Source organism: Melopsittacus undulatus, chromosome Z (genome assembly GCF_012275295.1).
Source record: "Melopsittacus undulatus isolate bMelUnd1 chromosome Z, bMelUnd1.mat.Z, whole genome shotgun sequence".
Classification (NCBI taxonomy): domain Eukaryota; kingdom Metazoa; phylum Chordata; class Aves; order Psittaciformes; family Psittaculidae; genus Melopsittacus; species Melopsittacus undulatus.
Genome location: NC_047557.1, coordinates 98,710,821 through 98,728,204, shown reverse-complemented (window position 1 = coordinate 98,728,204; position 17,384 = coordinate 98,710,821). Strand labels below are relative to the sequence as shown.

Genomic DNA, 17,384 nt, shown 5'->3' with positions numbered 1-17,384 from the left:
TGAATATGGTCCATAACAGTTACTCACCATTGTCAATTGCCAGAAAGAGAGCCGTGTATGTGTCATTTTGAACATAGACAGATTCCCGATCCAGAGGAGCAGTGGTAATAATGGTACCATTAGTAGGGCTGATTTCTAGCCAACCTGCTGGATCCTTGTAAATTGAATACCTAAACAAAAACATATAAGTTGTTAACAGATTACATATCTAGACATAAAAGCATTACATTACTACAGAGAATATGCCTTTGTACTCACTGGCTTTCACAGGGTTGATACTTAAAAAGCACACTTTAAAACTTGTGCCTTCCATTTGAGGTGGTTCAGGTGGATCAGGTTCAACCTGATTTGACAGATGGAGACACAGAGCGGTATGAGTCAATTTCTTTGGGTACATACATCCCCCAAAAGCTTAGCGTAGAAATCAATATTTAAAATGTTTTGTAGGATCTGTTTCCTAATGCTGTGTTATACAGCTGTGTACCAGGACTCTTGTCATGGCCTCAGCATCAACACTGGCATTTACAGACTTCATGAATACTCTCCTGTCCTCATTTTTCCAGACTCAAAATCATGTCTGGACTAGGAGTTATAGTTATACGAGTTGTAAGAAGAGTCGTACTAAAAGAGGAGTTTTTTATATAGTTGTTATACTTTTTTTGTTTGGTTGTTTTTTTTACAATTCATTATTTTGGATGAGGCTAGAAATGTAATAATTTGTGAGGTATGGTAACAAAAAGAGTGTTGGATTATGGATTCACCAGGTATAACTCAAACTGACTATATGCAGATCCAGCTTCTGTACATGTGTTCTGCAGTCTGTGATCTGCAATTTCCTGCTGATACTGATTCAGAGAGATGCTCAGAATCTTGGAATAATTCAATCACATACATGTTGTCTAAATGCAGATTTAAAAATGCTGTCTGTCAAGATGCCTCAATACAAAATTCTCTGTTCTGCTTTCTTTGTATTAATCGGCACAAATATTTAGACCATGTTACTGGAAATATTAGATTGTAGAGTTCATGCACTGAGAAGTGCCCTGCTTGCCTTAAGTAACATACATAAGAATGTTCATGATTGGGGCCTAATTCTATAATCAGTTAAATATATTAAGTTGTATAACAACATAGAGCTGGATTAACTGGCACAAATTCCCTCTCCAATGAAAAGTGTGAATATTTAAAACCAAAGCTCCAAACATATACTCCAACAATGCTTAATATGACAACCTGTTTATCTTTTTTGTAGTGAACTGTTATAGGTCATAAACAGCCATACAATCTTCTATAGTCATTTTAAATTGTAAGTAATTGATACGAAACCTGTTATTGTTTAATAAGTATGTGCCTAGCCAGTGCCTCTTAGTGACATTCATCTGAAAGGTGTCCCATGAGATAATGCTGCCAAAAATAATTTGTCAGTGCAACTGTTTCCTGAGGGGATAATCACAAATAACAGATTGTTAGGGGGCTAAAACTGAGTAAGCAAAATGAGATAAAATGGCAGTTTCTAGAATAGGAAAGAATAAATTGCAACCAACAAAGACAGACATTGTCTCACTGAATGCTTATTGCAGAGGCTTGTGTTGGTGTCTTGTGCTGCTAGAAAGAGGTAAAATAAGTTGTGATTCACTGCTAGATCCCTCTAGTAGACTGTTAAGGTATGGCCAATGCCATAGCTAACAAGGAACAATGTACAGCTGTCCCATCCATCTGCCTCTTATTCGTAGCCCTCATGTCAGACCTCTCAGTCCCATCCAACTTGTGCTTTTGAACTGCCCAGTTATTTTGATCAGATGGAGTCTGAGAACTTTGAATTTCTGCAGGGATCTCAGAAGAGCCGGGCAGAGCCACAGCTCTGGGCTGTCAGAAGCCATCAGCAACATTCATTATTCATGCAGCAGATTTTCTTGTGCACGAGCACTAGGTCTGATCATTTGGCTGAAGGTAAAAGATAACAAAAAGTAAACGACTTAGTGCGTGGCTCAAACTTAAATTTTGTCATTAAGATGATATTGTTAGAGACCATTGAATGAACTGAATGAATCTCATCTGCCCCTCATACCATGAAACTCCCCTCCAACTTCTGAAATAATGCCATGGGAAGAAGTCATTAAGATGTTTTTTTTCTTTTCTCCCATGCAAGTTAGGAGAGGTTAGAATGAACTTAGAGCTTTGAATATTAAATTTTAGGCTTGGACACGGTACTATTCAGAAATAAGGAAATACAATTGTTAAAAAGGGAAAAGTTCTGGGCAAACTGGTTTCCTCATGCATAAATGAGGCCATACACGTACAGATATATGCAGAAATACAGGCCAGAAACATTGACATCTTGTTCCCAGACCACAGATCAGGTACCCATCATAACTGCATTAACTAGAGGCAGACCAAGCCTTGAATTTATTTGTGCTTTAGAAGGAACAGGGGTCCAGAACCCCTGTGAATTTGCCAAGTGGCCCACAGGTCCATTTAAATAAACTATTACATAGATTGACATTATACTTCAAAGATTGTTGAGGTACTCTTATTTAAGAAGATTAATAGTCCAAAGAAAAGATTCTAAGTTCTGTTATAGAAAAATGAAATTACTTTTAGCACAAAGCCTCCTTTTAACACATCAGAGTCACTTCTCACCCAAAAATCATCAGTTTCCTCAACATTTCTTTGGTGCATCTCCAGGGTAAGTGATATTATCCTCCAGAAGATGAACATGGCTAATTTCAGAGGTGCTAACAGACAGCCCTGTCCACACAACTGCTGTTTTTTACCAAGACCTTGTTTCAAGCTTGAAAAACGTGACCTCTTCAGGGCTGCTGAACCAAATTCACTTTGCCAGGGTATGCAAGACCACACTGGTGTTCAGGCAGCCTGTTTCAGGATCAAAAATCTGCTCTTATGAGCTGTTATTATGTTAAAAAAAAGGACAAGTTTGGAACTCAGAACCTTTTGGAATTTATGAGAAACAAAGACAAATGCTAAAACCACTTGGCTTGCTCATGTGTCCACTAAAGTCATTCAGAGTTTCACCACTGGCTTTCCCAGGAGCAGAAATTATCCTTTAGAGAGTATATGGAAAAGAATCAAAGGCAAACACTATTCCACGGTGAGACATTCTACAACCCAAAATGTCCTTCCACTTAATAACCATTTCAACATTAATCAATACCTGAACTTTATCTCCCATAAAAATGAGTTGCTAGAATAGTAACAATGCAGATCATTATTTCATTTCATTTCACTTCACTTCATTGTTTCTTTTTTTATTGTTGTTTTTACAACTCCGCAATGAAGGTATGCACAAAAATATGAAACAAGGGCAGCCTGAACAATTCCTCATCTATTCTAAAACTGCAAATTCTCAATTAACCCTGAAACAATTTAAAAAGATTCAACACTTCTAAAGTAATGAGAATTTAAAATAGATTGTATTATCTTTCCTGATTGCTCTACAAAGCACTGTTGGCTGTGCAAATAAAAAACTGAATTGTATAACCTGTGATTTGGCACAGGATATTGTAAAAGTAGTACTTTGTCTTTCCCACCACATTTTTTACTTATTGTAAGAGTTTATTGCAGTACGGTTAAGATGATTGTTCCTTGTGCAATTCTTTGAGGGCCCTGCTCACAATGGTTTTAGAATAGACTCATTAAGAAAAGCACTATAATAAACAGAATTATAGAATACAAAGAAGTTTCACTTCCTATTTCTAACTTTAGTGGGATCTGCTGATTGCACAGCAGTTTCGAAAATCAGACCATTTTTCTAGGTGGTTAAACAACTTACACTCCCACATGTAGCTATGTAGTTTTGAAAACCACCATAAGCACACCAATACATCTGTATGGGTGTATACAGAACTGTGCTCCCTGCTGCGCCAACTATGGTCTAGTTTGGACTTACTCTATATTGCAGTAGTGAAATTTTGTGGTCCTTTGTGGAGTTTCTTTCTTTTTTTTTTTTTTTTTAATTTTAAACCATACCAATAACTTACTGATCCCAAGGGATTATACGACAACAAGGTATGGGCAAGTGGGTTTAACTTATTGAGCATGACCTCCTTGCACTAGGTTCATGACCTTGAACTATCTATAAGCCAGATATTGCAAAGGAAGCAGAAAACAACCAATTTCCTTAGGCTGGAAAGCATCTGCTGTAAGGTTGAAGTGTACAACTTAAATACAGACCCACAGATGGAGAGGTTGTAGATACAGACAAGACGCACAAACCAAAATATGCATTTGGACTATTTGGTGCAGAACTCAAGTAACAAATACATGGAAATAATTTAAAATTTATAAATGGCATCTTCCCCTTTTTGTAGCATAGGGAAATCATTTTAGGTTTCTCTGCCCATGGCAGGGGGGTTGGAACTAGATGATCTTGAGGTCCTTTCCAATCCTAACTATTCTATGATTCTATGATTCTATTCCTGGGGTTGGTAGCAGACATGTGTGGTGCCAGTGGCCAGCAGCCTGATTAGCACAGAAGATCCTTACACAGAACAGTGGTTATAATGTGGATGCAAAAAATCTAATCAGAGCCACAACCTTGCACTAGCCACAAAAGGAATTTCACAGCCAACAGTGCAATATCTCATGGTGCCAGAGGAGAGCAGCTGGACATTCAGGCACAGGGTAAGATGCTGCTTTTGGCAAGGACTTCCTGAGCTTGGGAGTTGCCAGACTTTTCCCATGTGGAGTCAAGTGGTCTTGGCCGTTATACTTTAACAGAAAGAGAAGGAAGGCAAAATGAAGCAGTGCCAAATCTGTGCTGAATCATACATCTGCACCACTGTGATGTGTGGCATTGACAGGGGTAAAGGTGAGCAATTTAGATAGGCTTGGCAGGGTTTTCAGCCTTGCACATCTGGAGACAGCTCAAGTCATGCTGTGCAGAAACTGCCAATGGCCAGAATGAAGTGGTACAGTGACACTGGCCCCATGAATATATGTCTGCTTCTCCAGCTGGGCTTTGCTCTGATATGGTGGGGATGTATTTCTGCCCTTAAAAGCTGTTTAAAGTCTAAAACCTGTAAATCATTATGAAAGGACTAATGCATAGCAATGAGGGACAGAAAGAGTACCCAGATAGACAGAATAGAAAATAATAATTTTAATAACTTTCTAAAGGTGCAGAAAGGTATTTACTGGCATTTTCAAATTGTATGGTTGCTCATTTCCTTGTTTTAAATTATGTGTAAAAATAGAGTTAAATCCAGATGAGTAAAACTTCATATTTTCTGTGATACATACATACATATATGTGTGTGTGCTTACTGGTCTTGGGTGAAACTGAAACTATTAAAATATTGACAGTATTCATTTTGATAGTTTCAATCTGATCAGCAGGAGTCAGTATCAGAAATACAATTTTTCATACATTACATTTCCATATCATATTTACTGCTTTTAAGGATTCTGGTCCCACTGACATAAGTGAAAAAAATATCAGTTAAATGGAGCCAGTATTTCACCAAAGAAATATAGCTACACATTTGTATTTTGAATGAAAAGCATTCACATTATCCACGTGTACGAATCCATAGCAGTTCACCTACAATTAGGTAACATATTGAAGTTACCATATCTGTCTTGCTCCTGCTGGGACTATAGTATGTGATGGCAATCTCTGAAATTTTTCTATGAGCTCTTCATGAACTATTCAAGTAAAATGATCAGTGGAGAAGGTTATTTTTTATTGCCTGTGCCAAAGAGCTCAGCATGAAAACTTCTTTTTGCCTCTGCATAAGAAAAATAATCTCTAAATACAGACAATATATAATCTCTAAATAAAGCCAATATGAATTTCATCTCATTATATCAAGTCCACCTGAAAAAGCAAGAGCTATTACCTCTGGAAAAAAGATTCCCAGGTAGTTGAAGAGACCAGCAGAGAAGTACAACATAAATGTATGTGTCTATGCAAACAGTGGTAGTTCTAAGAGAAAGGCAAAAATACTTCCCATAATAGAAGTAATATGAAAAATCTGGATTTAAACTGCATTGGGCTTCATATGCTTTATATATAGATGACATAGTGTAGAGCTCTAGAGATCAGCCTGCTTCCCATCATGTTCTATCTTTTCTGCCGTGCTATCATTACCTTTTACCTGCACTAATTAGGGCACCATATGGCACCAGAAAGAACAGAAAGGAAACCTTATTGCAACACAGCAATTCTCCAGCAGAAGTACACGCCAAACTCATTAACGATGACACACTGGAATTTTTCTACTATTTGACTATATGATAACAAAGGCATTCCTGCTCCCATACTGGTAAAGTTATAAGCTTTGGGAGCCCAACTTACATCTCCTATATGTATATTCACAGACTTGCACAGCAGGCTAATTGCTAACCCAGCCTGAATGAAAGCAATAATAGTAATTCTCTAACAGATATTACTGTAAGTGTATTAACATTTGATTTTGTAAAGATATTTTTTATGCAACTTCCAAGTTTCTTTTACTTTTTTAAGTGTTTGTGTCATTAAAGCTACTGGAAGAATGTGTTTTTAGCAGTTGTGAGTTTTCACTTACTTTCAGATATTGAAAAACAATGTGAATACATAAAATAGATTAATACCAAAATGCAAGTGAATATACAGGTTTGCTTTTAGTTTTATACTTAGGTATAAAGCTACTGCCTAAAATTTTCTGCTGCAACCCCTAAGCGTTATGTTGTACAGGTCAACAACGTGATCCACGGTCCTTGTGTTTAGCGTGACAAAGCATGTCCCCACAATAGAAGGCATTTATTAGCAGGATTAATTGAATTCCCTGTATTAACAAAACATTCTGGCAATGAGATACAGAGAAATTGCCAGTAAGACTCATATTTATTTCATCACATTAGCTGCAAGTATACTACCAGTAAGCAGTTCTGTGAAAAATCAGTTATTCCAAAGGGCTTTTCATATGTCCTTTCAATACTACTTCCACATGTGCTTTCCATTTGAATATCCAAATATATTTTTCTTTCTTTATAATCCCAGAAGAACTCTACAAGTGCTAGTGAGATCCATAGGACAGGATGTCTTCACATCCTTCTCTGTGAGGTAAACTCAGAGGCTGGCAACTTGCCATTCAACCTGGAAATGCCTGGACCGGAGCCTGCATGTGAACATCATACTGCTTCATATCTCTTTCAAGAGCCAAGGATGGTCTGTAGTCCAACAGCGTGCAAATGCCAACCACCCATATCCTCTGCAGCTGGCAATGGTCTGCCTTAACAGTCTGATGCCTTCTTTTGCAGCTCCCCTCAAATGAGTGCATACAGTTAAAGTGACAGTGTTGTGAACTATAAAATTACTATTATGGGCATAAGATCAATGAAAATTTCAACGCAACTCTGTTGTTGCTGAGAGTGTTCTGTTACGCAGGCATAAATGAGTAATAATTCAAAGTTAAGCCCTTTTCTCCCTGATTTTTTACCAATTCAAATACCATTGCTTGAAACAACAAAAGCATGTCAGCAGGTAAGTGGCCGCATAGCAGAAGAGAGGGGCAAAAACAGATCATAGCTGGGTTTTGTACATAACAGTATGTATATGTATTGCTCTTGGCAAGCAGATATGCAATGCTACTCCAGCACTTGCAAAATCCCCTGTGCCACATCACTTTCAACACACTACTCTGTCCCTGAGTGTACAGGTCCTGCGCTTCCTGAGGGAATGCAGCAGGCAATTTCACTCTGTTTGTAGACTTATTGACTGTTCAATGTGCTGTTTGCAAGAGGTCTGCAGTTTGTACACAAGAGACTTGTCTACCACGCAATTCAGGTATGCGTGTGACCTTTGAGGATCAGGAATAACAGTCTGGCAGTTTTGGAGAACTAGTAGCATTAAGTATCCACAATAGAACTAATGGAGATCCCTGCTGAATAACAATGATAAGTTTGTCATCCAATGTATTCGACACCCATAACTCATATAACGATACACACAGCCCTACCAAGACACCAGCTGAAATGGTTTTTCAGATGCAGCATTTTTCTTTTCACCCCGTAACATGAATCAGAGGAAAAATACTCCCCCTTCATTAAGCTCAGTTCTTCAATAGAGACCTGCTATTAGTACCAGCTAATTTCAAACTATCCCACCGTACACATTGTTCTGCTGATGCAACCTGAAAAAGCATTTCCTCTGTAGAACAGAAGCCCAAGTGCTTCATCACAGAATGTTACTGAGACAAAATGTAAGCATTTATTCATCTCAAAAAAAAAAACAACAAAAACATTCCAGCTTATTCAGGTTAAAAGAGAAATGATAAAGACGACCATACTGGTTGCATGTTAATGTGCTTTTTCAGATCTTTTCTGGTCAATTATCTAAATGCACATGCTCATACTAGTCCTCGAGGCTTTCAGAAACTGTATTCTAAAGACCTAAATCTGTGGTTCTGCAAAACAATCACTGACAGTTTCTAGACCTGTTTTGAATCTTAAATTTACTGTGTGTGGCCAAAACTCTGATGTACACAAATCCCTTCCAAACATGCTTTATTAACACAGAGTTAAGAACCCCCCAACAAGCTTCAAGAGACACTATTAAAAAGTCAGGAATCTAAACTGTCCCCTGTTTGTATTTTCCGGTCCCCATATTTGACATACTCACATTCACCAGTCAGCAAACTAAACATAGTTAGCCATCTTTTCCCATTAAATATATGGTCACACAAAATGTCTGGTTTTGAATTTGGATTGGAGTGCTGTTGCTAAAAGTGTGGCTATATGCTAAATGTGCAGCAGGCTGAGAAGTACCTCCTGCAGTGCTCTCCTGCAGAGATTTGGACATGCTCAAATTACTTTGGCTAGATTCTGTAAAATAAGAATTTTTTAAACATACAAAGCCAACTTAATTGGTATATACTATTATTAATCAGGATAAGAATATCATTAACACTATCTAAAACCTGAAATAAATCACATTTTCTGGCAACATTGTAGAGAAAAATATTTGGTCAGATGAATGCTTAAACTTGCTGAAGGTAGAGGATTTATGCAACAGACATTTTTCAGCCTCATAGAACAGGTTTATGGGCTTTCAGACTTGTCTGTATTTTCACAGGCTGCAAATGTCAACTTGGAGTACAATTTAAAAAAAAAAAAAATTAAAATCCCCATCAGCGTTGTGCCACGAGTCACTCTGTGCATTTTTGGTCACTGAAAATTCATGTTTCTCTTTGATAAACTGGACATATTCCAGGGTGAATTCATTAGCTACGCACTAGTGCCTAGCTCAGCTCTGCAGGCTGGGCAGGGCAATCTGTAGTAACTCACTGCAGCCCTTTTTTCCTGAGCAATCCTGATGCATCTCTCAAGTTTCTAGGAGTTTACATACAAACATAAGCATGCACGTACTTTATTCTGATCTGAAGAGGCATCATATGTCTTTGGCTTCAATGCCAGTCTGGCACATGAAACAATATAATAATCCCCTCCAAAGTGCATGCACATCAGTTAGGATGTACAGTGGACAGGATAAATACACTGCTAAAATATGTATTGCGGTGCTGCACAAGACTGATAAATTGCTTTTAAAGGCTGTAAGGTTTATACACATTTGTGTTTTGGTCTGACATTTGTTGTTAATATCAGCTTTCCAATGATTCACTCTCAAGAAAAACTCATTTCAGCTTGGTGTAAAAAAATGTGTATTTTACAGAGAACCAGAGTGGGAATGCTGTGGTACATCAGGTCTGAGATACCTCTGAAGCAGCTCAGCACTAGCTTTCCTCTGTGCTGTATAAACACAAAATAGTCTCTAGCACAACCTTTCATGTGAGCCACTTCCTTTCAGTCACCCTTTTGGTTTATGAGTGATATATAGATATTTATGGCAAAATAAAAGGATTCTGCCCAATGTTTTGGAGGAAAGATTATCTTTTTGCAGCATTTCCACTGGTGCCTTTTCTATACCAGTAAGTCACAGGAAAGTGCTGAAAGTGTAGTTAATTTTTTTCAGAAATATTTCAGCTATTAGCTTCAGAGTTTTATTTTTACAATCAAAAGTGTACTGTTTTTGAAACAATGTATTTTAAAAGACAGGCAAAATAGTGAAATAGAAACTCTAGACTTCTACTTGGTCTACACCAATATGCCAATACACTTAGAAACACTGGAATATTCTATTTCCACTTTCCATTTTAAAATTATAATTAAGAAGAAATTCAGGTAGAAAAAATGAAAATTGAATTCCCCTCTCCCCAAAGTATAATTTCTACAAGCAACAGATCTTGGCAGGAATGACTCTGGTTAAAAACAAAGCTAACAAATGGGAAAAACAAAAAACATTTCTCCTTCAGTCTTAGCTGCATTTAAGTGGGCTGCAATATAAACATTGTTTTATAGAGAGAAGATGATAATGCCGAGATATCTCTATTGTGGAATTTTCTTATGGCTTCACTCAGAGCCAAGTGCCAGCCCAGTGGGCAGAAATCAGCGGCACACCTCTTGCTGAAATGTATTTTGTCTCACTGAAGTTAAAATGAAGCACTGCCAACCCAGGCACATCGAGGCATATAGGACAGCAGAAAAGGTCAAACGCGAGGACTTCAGCTGCTCATCCCTTCTGCTGACAGATCAATACATAGTCAGTATTGTCTCCTGCTACTCACTGAATAAGAGGGAGCACAGAGGAAGCAGTGGAAATTAGTGTTATAAAAAGAAATGCTAGTGTTGTTCTGCATCAGACTTAGGAGACAGCAAGCCCCATTGCTCAGACACTAGGAACCAATCATTTGTCAGGCTGGGGCTCTCACTGCACGGATTTTAGCATGGAAGTGGTTCTTCTGTCTCAGGGGCTGTGGCCACACTGCACACAGTATTTGCTTGTTTCCATCTGTAGGGTGCTTTTAAAATTAGGCACCCCACCTTATCACCCAAGCAAAAGAGTTATCATTTCAGCTTTATTTTGCTTGTCACATCAGTGATTTAGCAGGTTGACTTTCATTGCAACTCTCTATCTAATACAATATGATCAAAACAGAATAAAAAATGAGATGAAATTCAGTTTCCAGTCTCCTGCCACCAAGAAATATCAAATGAGAAAATGGTGGACTAATTACTTATTTGTGTGAAGAGACAATAGGATTAAAACCCTTGGTAAACATGAAGAAAGTAACAGAAGAGTCATTGCAACTAGAATAATAACAAACTCCAACCACAAAACCTACAGCAATTAATCAAATGAAAATTCTAAAATTGTAATAATTAAGCAGTTAAGTAAAATGTGATGAGAAGAAATATGTTGTTATTGTACAGTCTTTCAAACATTTCTCACTGCCAAGATTTAATTTTCAGACTTTTTTTTTGTCCTTTAAGGCAAAAGAATAATCCTAAAAGCTGAGGTGTAACAAAAAAGTTCACAAACTCTTTTATGTATTTTTTAATCAGAAGTGATTAGCCCTACAGTTAAATGAACCCAAAGGCTACAACTATCTAAATTATTCCTAAAACTAGGGAATAATACACCATATCTGGGACTAACACACTAGTATAATCAGGTTGTTACTGTTAGAATAATTGTCAACACATGCAAATCAGCAATAGTTTTTTTGTTGTAGCAGTTGTGCCTGAAAAGCTAATCAACATGAGATGAGCTGGAGGTTCTTTGGTAAACTACCTAGAGATGGTTTTTGGCAGTAAAACTCTATCGAGTTTCTGCACATGCCAGTTCTTTGCAACTGTGCTTCAAGCAAAAGCAGCTTCTCCTACTGCAAATCCATTTTCTGTGTTCTCTGTCAAGCAGGGGTCCCTGTAGCTCTTGAAAAGATTGGATATTTTTTTATAAGAGCCCAGCAGACTCACTACTGAAATGTCACTATTGAACATAGCCATGAAATAGCACATTTCTACAGATTCAGTAAGAGCTGGTTTTTTTTCCTAAGGGGTGGTCAGAAAAGTGGTAAGAAGTGGCTCACTACTGTGAAGCATTAGTCTACCTGGATGAATACAACTCTTGTTGGATTGCAGGTCCTGCTGCCAGGAGCTGGCTGGTCACAGCAAGGGATTGCTTCTACCAGCTGCCAGAAAACCTCTGTTTTGCCACAGATAATACTAAAGTCACAAAGAAACCACCCCTTGGACTGGAATTGCTCCCCAGAAAGGCAGGGCAGGGAGACCATGAGTCCTAGCTCCAGTGCAGGTTGGCAACCTCAGCCTATGAATACATATTGAAGAGATCCAGATTGGGACCCTATTAACTTCTATTAACTTTGGGACTTGTATCATAAGGAAGGAGGAGAATTAATGTTTCTGCAAATTAATTTCCAAATGGAAAGTGTAACAAATTGGTGAATATGTTGAATAATCATTTTATCACAGTTTATGTCCTGTGCTAACCTAGGGCCTTTGCAGTATAGATGCCTCTCAAAGCAGTTCAGGTGACCAGCATCCGTTGTGCACTCCTTTTGCTATTTCTTTCACACTCTCTTTCCTCTTGCATGCCATTCTCTCATCAAGTCTTTCCAAGGAATTACAGTTCTGTATAAATCTAGAGGACATCAAGACTTGATTATGCCAGAGATGGGGAATAACTCCATGTCGAGAACTATCATAGGCCATTTTCCCTATTGCCAGAGCAGCAAGCTGTGCCAAGGAGGACGTTTTTTGAATTGGGTCTCACAGATTTAGCAGAATGACTTCCTTTGCTACAAAACATGTGCAAAATTTCCCATTAATTACAGATATCCATTGGGAAATGAAGAGTGAGCACAATGACACGAATGGAAAGAGCAGTGTCTAAATCTGAACATCCACACGTGGGATCTCTGGGAGCACAACTTCTGGCTAACCTTAAGGCATTCGGAATTATAAATAGCAAGGCTTTCCTCTATCTTACACCTTACTACATATAGTCATTATCACCTCTTCAGTGCTAGAGAAAATGCAAGGAAAGAGTGCTGAAACTAGGAATTTCATATGAATTAAAACTGAAATGCTTGCCTGATTTATGTGAGGGACTCTACTCTGGAATTTGAAAGACAAAAAATGTGAGATATTTTTGTCATGCTCATTAATAAAGAAAATAATAATCTTTAGCAGAAGATAAAATTATGATCCTGAGGTGAAAGATTGTGTTTTTGTCAGTTCTTTTTTCTTTTTTAAAGACTGGAACTTTTACAAGGGAATATGTGCGCAGTATCAATAAACAATAGCTTTAAAAAATATTCTTATTATTTTAATATGCTTAAAAAAATAAGGGGAAGTGGGGGAGGGAAGGGAAATAGGAAAGATGAACTGCTTCAGTAGTTCATACAGAAGTCAGAACATGGGCATTAGCCAACACAGTGCAATTCCAAATAAAGGAACATGATGGATTTTTAACAGTTGAAAGACATTGTAAACATTACTGAATGGACAGTTACTTTAAAGTTAATGAGAACTTGAAAGTGTAGCAATTCTGTGAAATCTACCATGGATAGCTGGATCATATCCCCAGAAAGAAAAATATTAACAAGACAAACATTTTGTTATAGAAACATGGAATGATTTAGATTGGAAAGGACCTTAAGATCATTGAGTTCCAACCCCACTGCCACAGGCAGGGATGCCTCACACTAGATCATGTTCCCCAAGGCTCTGTTCAGCCTGGCCTTGAACACTGCCAGGGGTGGGGCATTCACAACTTCCCTGGGCCATGACCTCACCCCCCACACTGTAAAGAGCTTCTGCCTTATAACTAACCCAAACTTCTGCTGTTTAAGTTTGAACTCATCACCCCTTGTCCTATCACTACAGTCGTTGATGAAGAGTCTCTTTCCAGCCTCCTTGTAGTCCCCTTCAGCCACTGGAAGCTGTTCCAAGGTCTCTATGCAGCTTCTCTTCTCCAGGATGAGCAGCCCCAACTTTCTCAGCCTGTCTTCAGCCCCTGATCATCCTTGTGGCCTCCTCTGGACTTGTTCCAACAACTCCATGTCCTTGTTATGTTGAGGTCACATTTTGTTAGAAAAGAAGTTCCAGACTCACAAACCTCAACCTTAAAATCACTAGATTGCAATTCTTCAATGAAGAAAATGTCTGCTTAATCTGTGAAGTTAAGGTCAGAAAAGAGAGAGTGAAAGGCTCCAAGCAATGAAGAACTAGAGACTGAGACTCTGTCTTAGACAACGTGGGAAACACTCACCCCTCTAAGAGGAATGTGAAGTATCTGCTATGAATAATGTGTAACTACAGCAAAGATCAGGCCCAGCTACTCACAGAAAAGATATCATATAATCATATGGCAGTTTTCTTCTTCCCAAATAACTGTGGGACACAAAAATGTCATTACAAAGGCCAAATACTTCAAAAAAATAAAGTTACTTGAGCCTTGGGTCCTAATTCCATGAGGTTTTTCTTCAAGAAAATTAGGGCTCTCCTAACTGTATCAGGTATTTCAGATAAAAAGAAAATAAATTACATACATATTTGCTGTGATGACCCAGCATAAATATTTTCACTGGCATTTTCGTAACTTAGAAACAAAAGACAGAAAAAAAGATGCCATCATGAGAAAGGACAAAATTTAATACACAATAAATTGACTGCTCAATAAGTAGCAATTCAGAAAGAAAATCTCTGAATAAGCTGAGACTGCCAGAAAAGTAATCGAAGTAGTTTCCTGTGCTGACAGAGCTGGGGAGTTCCTGAGTTGGCTGAACTTGCACAGGATCTTATTTCTAAGATTCAGCTATTTCTAAGGCGAGTGCCGTAACACAAGATATGATAGGACAGCAATAATGTTCTGCTGACTTTGAAAAGCCTCTGAGAGACCTGGCAAGAAAAACAGCTCCATTCCTGCTCACTCCTTCTCCTTTCTCCGTCAGGCACTCAGCACTGCCCCCAGCTCTGTTTAAACTGCATGTATGTGAAAGCTAGTGTAAAACATGCAGCTGGTGCATGTTTCCCTCTCCAGGAACTTATTTTGGTGAGATATTGGTTGCAAATCCTTTGATTATGAGTGTGTTTTCATGTATTTGACAGGCATAATCTTGAGGCTCAAAGATCCATGTTGGATTTCAAAATAAAAGGAAAACACCGATCCTGGGAGTTGAGCTGAACCTGATCCATGAAAAAAAAAAGGTTTAAATTTTGTTTTTTCTCACATTAAAGCACTGCCTGAGCCACTATTTGCAGCCTTTGCTGGGTGTGGAGGGGATCCCCAGAAGTATATTTCATGTTCCCAGTTCACAATAACAACTGAATTAATACCTGACATCTCTTGGAGAGGATTTGGTCCACAGGGAGAACTGTGTGAGACCAAAGTACTAAGCAGCATGGCCCCTCAGCCTCTCCTGCCACCCCACAGCCATGTGTTGCTGTTGGTGCTGCAGCCCATGGTCTCCCACTGAACCATCTTGACACCCCATTATGTCGGCCCAAGCACACCCGTATATGCACATCTCCTGTACCCACCATGACACTGATGCCAGCTCTAACCTAATAAAATGCCTGCTGCCACATCCCTGACAGAAGCAATAACAGTGTGTTGGAAATTCCAGTTCTTCCTGGTACATGGCACTGGGAGGAGGAGATGTAGAATGAAAGGCTTCTTCTGGCTCAAGCCCAAAGCTTCCTACAATGCTACCTTTAGGGAGGAGATATGTGGAGTTCCAGCCCAAGTCAAAATATTTCAGAATGAAGCAGAGTCAAAACAGAATGATTTTGGTCACAGTCGGTTACCAACCAACTCCTTGTTGCCTATATAATCTACCAAGCATCTATTATGAAAGTTGAATTCTCTAAAGGTTGGTGCAAAAGCGGGAAATAATGATGTGGGTTTCTAAATAACCTTCTATTAGGTTTTTTTCTTTTTTTTTTTTTAGTAGCTTACATTTTCCTATGCGTCCTCTAAATTCCTAGTATTTCTTCATGAAAAATACTTTATATACACACAAGCATGCAAATAATTTCGTCCAAGAAGGATTTCTAAAGGAAATTCTATGAGTTATTCACACAGATATGTGAGAATTATATTTTGTAGGCATTACATTTGGAAAATATAGAGGCACTTGGGTATAACCTGTGATAAATTTATGTCCTAGTAAAAAAACTTATCCTTATTTTCAGTTGCATATTACAATACATGAACATGACGATTTCATATCAATGTCTATGTGAAGCATACATGCAAGGATGTCTAGCATTTGATTAATGGGCTGACTTTGTCCAGAAACACTGGAAATTCTCAAAGGGTATTAAAAATTAGTAAAGAGACAAAAAATTAATAACTTCGTTTCCATACAAACAGAACTCAATTAATTCCATAAAATGTATCACTCTGGTATGATTATTGCAGCAATTAAGTTTTCTTCCTTTTAGTTCTTTAGTTTTGCTTTGTTTAAAAATAACAATTTATAGTAGGAAAATAGATTGTCTGATGCTTTTGTATAGTTATGTGTCCCAAAGTAATTAATACCCACTGAGTAAAAATACTTTCCAGCCTTATAGTATACAATAACAAAGAAGGAAAGTGTGAGAAATTCAGTAGCATTATGATAATAAGTATGCAATATTAAAGAAAAAATAACAAACTACCATCCAATCCAATAATGCGAAGAAAAAGAAACATTTATTCCTGGCTAATAATAACACAAATTACTTTTTCATTTTTTTCTAGCTGACTTAGAATACATTATGCACTTCATGGGTGCAGTTCTCACAGAAGAAACTTAATTAATTCTCTTTCATTCTTTTTGTAATAATAGGCAATCCCCTGAGGCTTATTTGCCTGAGTACACCCAGCTATACAAAAAACATGCAGCCACTTTCTGTCTTAAATGTTGGAGCAATGTGGGATATTGTGTCACATCTTTTCCTTTATTTTAGGTCAATTTCTTTTCTTTGCCTAACTCACTATCTTTAATGACCATGACAGATGTAAAAGGAAGCATGATTTACCTTTTCTAATCTCTGTGAATCAGATTCTATGAATTCAGATATGAAGCAACATTCATGCTGTCCAAATGAACTTTTAAAACCATGGACTTCCCTTTAAACTCTTTGGCCCTTGTTACTTTTTTAGACTGTGTATAACCAGCTCTAGGTCATTACATGTGTTACAAGTTGCTGCACTGAATTCTACTCCCTGACCCTGCTCCCCCCTTGCTGCCTGTGCCTTCAAGAGATGCTAGAAAAATGAAATACTACTTTTCACTTGTTGACCAAAACCACTAAAAGTCAGATTTCACACCCAGTTATATTCACTCTTGGGATAAACATTGTAACCCTTGTCTAACTCATGATACTACAAAACAAATTTGGTCCTTTACATATAAATATTAATACAGAATACTGACAGAAGTTAAGTTCTGCTGCATATTCTGAAAAGCATGTCACAGGTTACAGCCAGATTAAGATAATGGCCATTTTATATATATCAGCCTATAACATACAAC

General features: G+C 37.9%; 1 protein-coding gene across 3 annotated transcripts in view; it reads right to left on the bottom strand.

Annotated features, from left to right (window-relative positions):
- Positions 1-17,384, bottom strand: part of CDH13 (cadherin 13) — a 510,139-nt gene that overhangs the window by 46,251 nt on the left and 446,504 nt on the right. For all 3 annotated transcript variants that reach the window (XM_031051836.2, XM_031051835.2, XM_031051834.2), the window contains one exon: positions 28-170. In XM_031051836.2, coding sequence (XP_030907696.1) covers positions 28-170 — 143 coding nt within the window. The remainder of the gene's footprint in view (positions 1-27; positions 171-17,384) is intronic.